At 39.7% G+C, this 6,267-nt stretch overlaps 1 protein-coding gene across 1 annotated transcript in view; it reads right to left on the bottom strand.

Annotated features, from left to right (window-relative positions):
* Nucleotides 1-3,422: 3,422 nt before the first annotated feature.
* The window catches only part of dsc2l (desmocollin 2 like), a 23,637-nt gene continuing 20,792 nt past the window's right edge, over nt 3,423-6,267 (bottom strand). The window contains exon 16 of the mRNA XM_046052292.1: nt 3,423-4,782. Coding sequence (XP_045908248.1) covers nt 4,585-4,782 — 198 coding nt within the window. The 3' untranslated portion in view covers nt 3,423-4,584. The remainder of the gene's footprint in view (nt 4,783-6,267) is intronic.

Here is a 6,267-nt window from a genome sequence, read left to right as displayed (position 1 = left end):
GCTTAATTGAAGTGATTTCAGGTGTTTGGTTACACATGTGACAGACAGGGAAAGTGTCCTGACTGAAATCAGCCACGTTCTATTAATATTTCCCCCAGCCACCTCTGCAGCAGGTGTTAAACTCAGATAAGAGGTAAGTGTGACACCTAGTGTCGCTGGCGGTAATAACATCTTATATTTATATGACCTGCCATGAGGAAAGTGCAAATGAATCAGATATGATTAGTGACACTGGAATTGTTGTAAACAATACGTAATTGTAGCCTCTTTTATGAATACAACACGATAATTTGAATAAGGCCTGTTGCATGTAGAAACATGATGTTGTATGAACATAAACCATTCAACAAGACATAAATTGAATTAAGTTTCACAGACAATGTGTCCCTGAACAAAGGGAGGTCAAAATCAAAAGTAACAGTCAGCATCTGGTGTGGCCTCCAGCTGCAGTACTGCATGAAGTACTGCAGTGCATCTCCTCCTCATCAACTGCAACAGATTTGCCAGTTCTTGCTGTGACGTTATCCCACTCTGCCACCAAGGCACATGCAAGTTTCTGGAGATTTCTGGGGGGGAATGGCCCTAGCTAGCCCTTATGGGTGCCACATGAGGTAGGAAGATGTCTTTCCTGTTAATCACAGCAGTAGTCCGACCATCACCCCCCAGTGAACCAAAACCACGTCAGGCAAGAGCACTTTTTGCCAGTCCTGTCTGGTCCAGCGAAGGTGGGTTTGTGCCCATAGGTTGCCAGTGATGTCTGTTATGGACCTGCCTTACAACTGGCCTACAAGCCCTCAGTCGTATTGCGGACAGTCTGGGCACTGATGGAGGGATTGTGTGCTCCTGGTAACTCGGGCAGTTGTTGTTGCCATCCTGTCCCTGTCCTGCCATGGTGATGTCCTGATGTACCAATCCTGTGCAGGTGTTGTTACACATGATCTGCTACTGCGAGGATGGCTATCTTTCCTGTCTTAGGTGTCTCACAGTATGGACATTGCAATTTATTGCCCTGGTCACATTTGCAGTCCTCATGCCTCCTTGCAGCATGTCTAAGGCACGTTCATGCAGATGAGCAGGGACCCTAGACATCTTGCTTTTGCTGTTTTTCGGAGTCAGTAGAGAGGTCTTTTAGTGTTCTAACTGTGACCTTAATTGGCTGCCGTCTATACGCTGTTAGTGTCTTAATGGCTGTTCCACAGGTGCATGTTTATTGATTGTTTTTGTTTCAATGAACAAGCATGAAAAACATTGTTTAAAACCTTTACAGTAACGTTCTGTAAAGTTATTTGGATGTTTACAGAATTATCTTGAGAAACTGTCTGTTTTTTGCTGAGTTTACATGACGTGGTTTGCGCTTTCCTAAGACGCACCATGAAGACATTACTTTGTCGTGTGCATTGATAGCAACTAAAATATCTTGCACGTGTCATTTAAAACTATAAATCCTTAGGCCAAAGTCAACAGGGGGTTAAGATGTTTCTGTGCTCCACGTTCTTGGCAGCTGACAGCACCACTCCATATTGAACTCAGATGGAGCCAAGTGTCCTCAGACTCTTTGGTGGAGGGTGAAAACACCCTATCTGGAGAGATTGTTTTCACAGTATGCCGAAAACTAATTACAAGCAATAAATTAATTTCACGCTACTGCTTTAGAATTAATTGCATCTTTACTGAATTGACTGGAAGTGATGGCTCAAGCAGCTCTGATAAGGGTGGACGCACAAAGTGGTCTATTGAATTATGTCAGTGGCTTATCAGTGCCATTGCTTTAAATCAGGATGTATTTGATAATCCTTAAAGAAAAGATCTAAAACTCTCGTTGGTTGTTTTAGTTGCTGCTAAGGTATCTTTGTCCCGCAGCTCCCATGGTACACACACACACACACACACACATATGTGCACAACTGAGCATGTTGTTTTGTGCAGTAGGCTTTTACACTTGGTCTTTTGCACTACATAACTGTGTTTTTAAATGAAAATGTGTGAAAATGTAAGTCAGGGTAGTGGCAGGGTGATGCCAAATGAGGCATCTTATCATATAAGATCTGCTACCAGCATATCAGTTTGGACCTCCTTGATACATTTCACACCCGTTGAATTGGTAAGCGTCTTATAAATAAACAGTGTGTCAAATGATTTTTGCTGTTCAAGCAACATTCACTCCTAGGTCTTTATCCTGTGTCATCACTGTGAACAGTTTAGTGGTCAGAGATTCCCAACTGTCATATCCACAACATGCTAAATATCTGGCTTATGATAAATACAGCACATGGAATTCTTCAGAAATTCAGAGTATTTCCAAAAATACCACAGAATTTGAGTCTTCACAGCTTTTCATCGCAGATTTCTAGAATACCAGTGATAAACACAAGCTTTTTATTTCTGCAGAGAATATTAATTAAAAAATGAAGACTACTGGTAAAATAGGGGTAAGGGCTGCTGTCAGTGCTTGGAGTGCCTTCTTTAGATATTTGGGCTAACTGCTTATTTTCATTATTTGGAGTTAAGTGACTTTCCGATTCTCATAATTGGCCCCAGTGGGATTTTTGTGCAAAAAACTTTGATGTTCACATCTCGTTTCACATCCTCCATAATTGTGACAGTATTATTGTAATATGTACAGATAATATTGTTGTATTTTTTAGCAAGATTCCAGTGTTTGATCATAGCGAGAGACCGATTTCATTCCAAGATTTAATTTCCCTTTGCCCCCCCCTCTCTGCTGTCATATTTGATACTCATCACAACATCACATGACAGACGGTCCATTCTAGACCCTGTAATTATATTTACAGCTTCAGATTTGTATTTCATCACACTGATGCATGATCCGCACGTCATCTAAGCAAAAGTTGGTGAATTGTTTACAAGCATCAATGCTTTTTTATATTATCTATAAATTAATAATCCATAATCGGCCTAAGCATAATGAGATCAGGAACTCATGGGGGATTTTAGTTAGGGTTTCAATATATTTGTTATACCACATTATTTATTCATGGAGGTCTGTGCATAATGTAGCTAAGCTTGTTATCTACAAAATCTCACCATTTCAAATAGGTTATCAATAATTAATCAAAAGTGATGTTGATTGGACCCTACAGTGAATTTCCTGTTACTGGAAATCCGTTTTAAAGAAGATGGCTAATAAAGTACTTCACTGTCCGTTGTAGCTAAACTTTGGGGCAACAGGTACAGCACTGTTGCCATGGAGAAAATTGGATAATTACAGGTAAGGCACAATGATGTATGTTACTGTATGACCCTGTACTGTATTCACCTCTTTGATCTGCAGAAGACTGGAGGTAAAATATTAGCTAGGAGTCAGTAGGTGTGCCATGCATACTGTACATGCTCAGTGTGCCACACCCAGTAAATCATTTACCAGATTACAGATAGAGACTGAGCAAAATTGACAACTGTTTCAGCTTTAATATACTGTTTTATCATTATGCCAAAATACAGAGTCAAAACTGAACAGGAGGGCTTTTTTTTTTTTTTTACAATGTTAATAAAAAAAAAAAATTATAAAAAAAACATACTGTAACAAGGAATCCAAGCTGTAAGAAAAGCCTTTAGTGCATTTAGTAGTTACAGCATCCCTTTCTTAATCAATTTATTTATTTATTTTTTTCTGAATTTCCATTAGATTAAGCTGAGATTTATATAAAACATCTGCTACAGTAGCCTAAATTCACAGAGAGAAAAAAATCTTTAATGACCATACTAAATGAACTTTGACAACTTAATATACACATATGGGTATGTCAGATTCAGGACAGGACATTTTTCTTTTCTGTTCAGCTTTTCTTATATCTGGTCGCTATTGTATTCAGACAGTTGCAGGCAATGTCAGTAACACCTCACTCCTCCCGTTCACACCCTTGTGCTGACTTTTGCAGGATTACTGTCAGAATGTTGCAGCAACCTTTATGACACTGAGGGCTGAAACTACGCCCCCGCCAGCGGTCAAGAGCTGTGCTGGAATGCGTTTGCACAGATAATTACTGTATGACTTGGAAAACCAGTGGATAATTGTCAGCATGTGATTTGAATTAAAGCATTTTCATGTGAAATACTTAAAGGCAGTAAGGTTTTTTTTCTTTAAAAAAATATATTAAATTTAGTACACCTTTTAAAATCAGCCACTCAAATGCAAAATTGTTTCATGAACTGTCAACAAAGATAATTAATGAGAACCAAAATTACCAAAGTTGTTAGTAATTGATAGAAAACATATCACTACAACTACCATTATGAACCTGCAAAACAAGCCTCCTGCCATTTTCTAAAAGGATAAGTGGATATAGCTAATGGGTGGATGGAAAAACCCAAAGCAAACAACAAATATACAACACAAAATATGTACAACTGACTGCATCTGCATAATTTTCAGTGCAAAAGACCAAAAAGCAGCAAAGAAAACAAAAAACAAAAAGCAATATATGCACACACTGACGCCATCTGCTTGTTTTTTCCCCCTCATTCATGTTTAGGGGCATGCCAAGCATTCAGATCCCAGACCTCTCTGCATCCTGTACAGTATACTGTAAGGTAAACACCATTGTTTTTGAGCTTTATTGTTCATGTGTGTTTGCAGGTGTCTGCGAGAGTTTTGAACTTTGGTCCAAGTGTGTTAAGGAAGTCAAGGTTATCGTTGTCACCATAGTCACTGCAGCATCCCACAGAGCCAGCTGCAGAGCCCGCCCCTTCAAACCCGTAGGAGTGGATGATGTCGTCTGCGTACCGGCCGTCCTCCTCTGTTCCCAGGTAGGCTAGTTTCTGCAAGACAAAAGGGAAGGGAGAGGAAGTGTGTTATTGCTCAGTGTGTGGACTCAGCCTGAGCTATGGGAGGGGACATACTAAACCATGTGATAACACAAGGCTGCTCATGATATGACTGGCAGCCAGATATTACACACAAAACAAACTCACCCACAAGTTAGGAAAATAATATTTCTCACCAAGAAGCTGAGAAATATTAAAGTTGATGGAGGATACTATCATAGCTTAGAGGAGCAAGATTATATTACAAATCAGGCTTACCTTAACTCTTACGGATAACAAAGACGTTATTAAACCTCAGAAAGGTGTACACATCTGGGCACATGTAATTTTGCCACATTCTACCCCCTTTGTGTGCCAATTTTCTAACGTTTTATTGTACCATATACAATAAAACAGGTGTGAAGAAGAGCTGAGTCCTGGACATGGTACCTATTGTCAAAGCTCACACCGCTAGCAAGAAGATGAGCCCATTTAAATGTTGAGCACCATACTGACTTTCATACTAGTCATAGTACTCTTGCATATCATTATCACAAAGCAAGCAATCAAGCAACAAATAAAAACAGTAAATGAACCAAAATGACAAATAATTAGGGCTGAAACGATTCATCGATAAAATCGATTAATAAAATGCATCGACACAAATTTTGTATCGATGCTTCGTTTAATCCATTTAACTACACAGCACAGTGTTTCGCCCGGACATTTATTACTGTGGAACATCGCGCTTTGGTGTGAACAGGACGTGATTATAATGGAGCTGTTTGCAAAGTGGAGGAAGAGAGAGAAAATAGCGAGGGACTAAGAAGAAAGTGTCCAAAGTCTGGGATTATTTCAAGTTAAAGAAAACGACAACTCTGTAATGTTACCGTCCGTCCATCGTAAAACAAAACTTATGTCGCCTCGGCAACAGTCGGTAACATTAGCATTTAACTGAAATCATGATTGATTGTTGATTTGAAACCAAAGTAAGCCACAGACCTCAGCTGAAAATACTGAGTGAACCAAAAATATATAATTAGCCATTGTACTTGGCACCAAGCACATTTTATTGTGAGCACTGTCAGATGTGAGATCAGTCATGCATCATTACACAAACAACCTGAGAAAAGGAAGTCGTCTTTGAGACAGTTGTGGCAGGTTTAAGCAGTAGTTCAGTTATTACAGAATATACAATCCAGCATTGTTCCATTATTTTAATAAATTCCCAAATGTTCTGTTCAATTAATTGTTCCTTTCCCTGCAAAAACTACACACTGTGAACGCCACAACGACTTCAAGACTGCCGTCATATGACGGCAAGTTGTGTGAACGGCACGGCCATCGTGTAGTCTGCACGAGCCTTTAGTATAACTTGTATAGCACTCGGGTGATGTTTGTGTTTGTAAAGTAGCTGTCTAGTTCTTGGTCTGATGTTTGCTGTATGACACACTAAACGTGCACAGCTGATTTGGGGGGGGGGGGGGGGGGCCGCCGCCA

This window comes from Micropterus dolomieu, linkage group LG06 (assembly GCF_021292245.1).
Source record: "Micropterus dolomieu isolate WLL.071019.BEF.003 ecotype Adirondacks linkage group LG06, ASM2129224v1, whole genome shotgun sequence".
NCBI classification, from domain to species: Eukaryota; Metazoa; Chordata; class Actinopteri; order Centrarchiformes; family Centrarchidae; genus Micropterus; species Micropterus dolomieu.
This window is presented reverse-complemented; position numbering and strand designations above follow the sequence as displayed.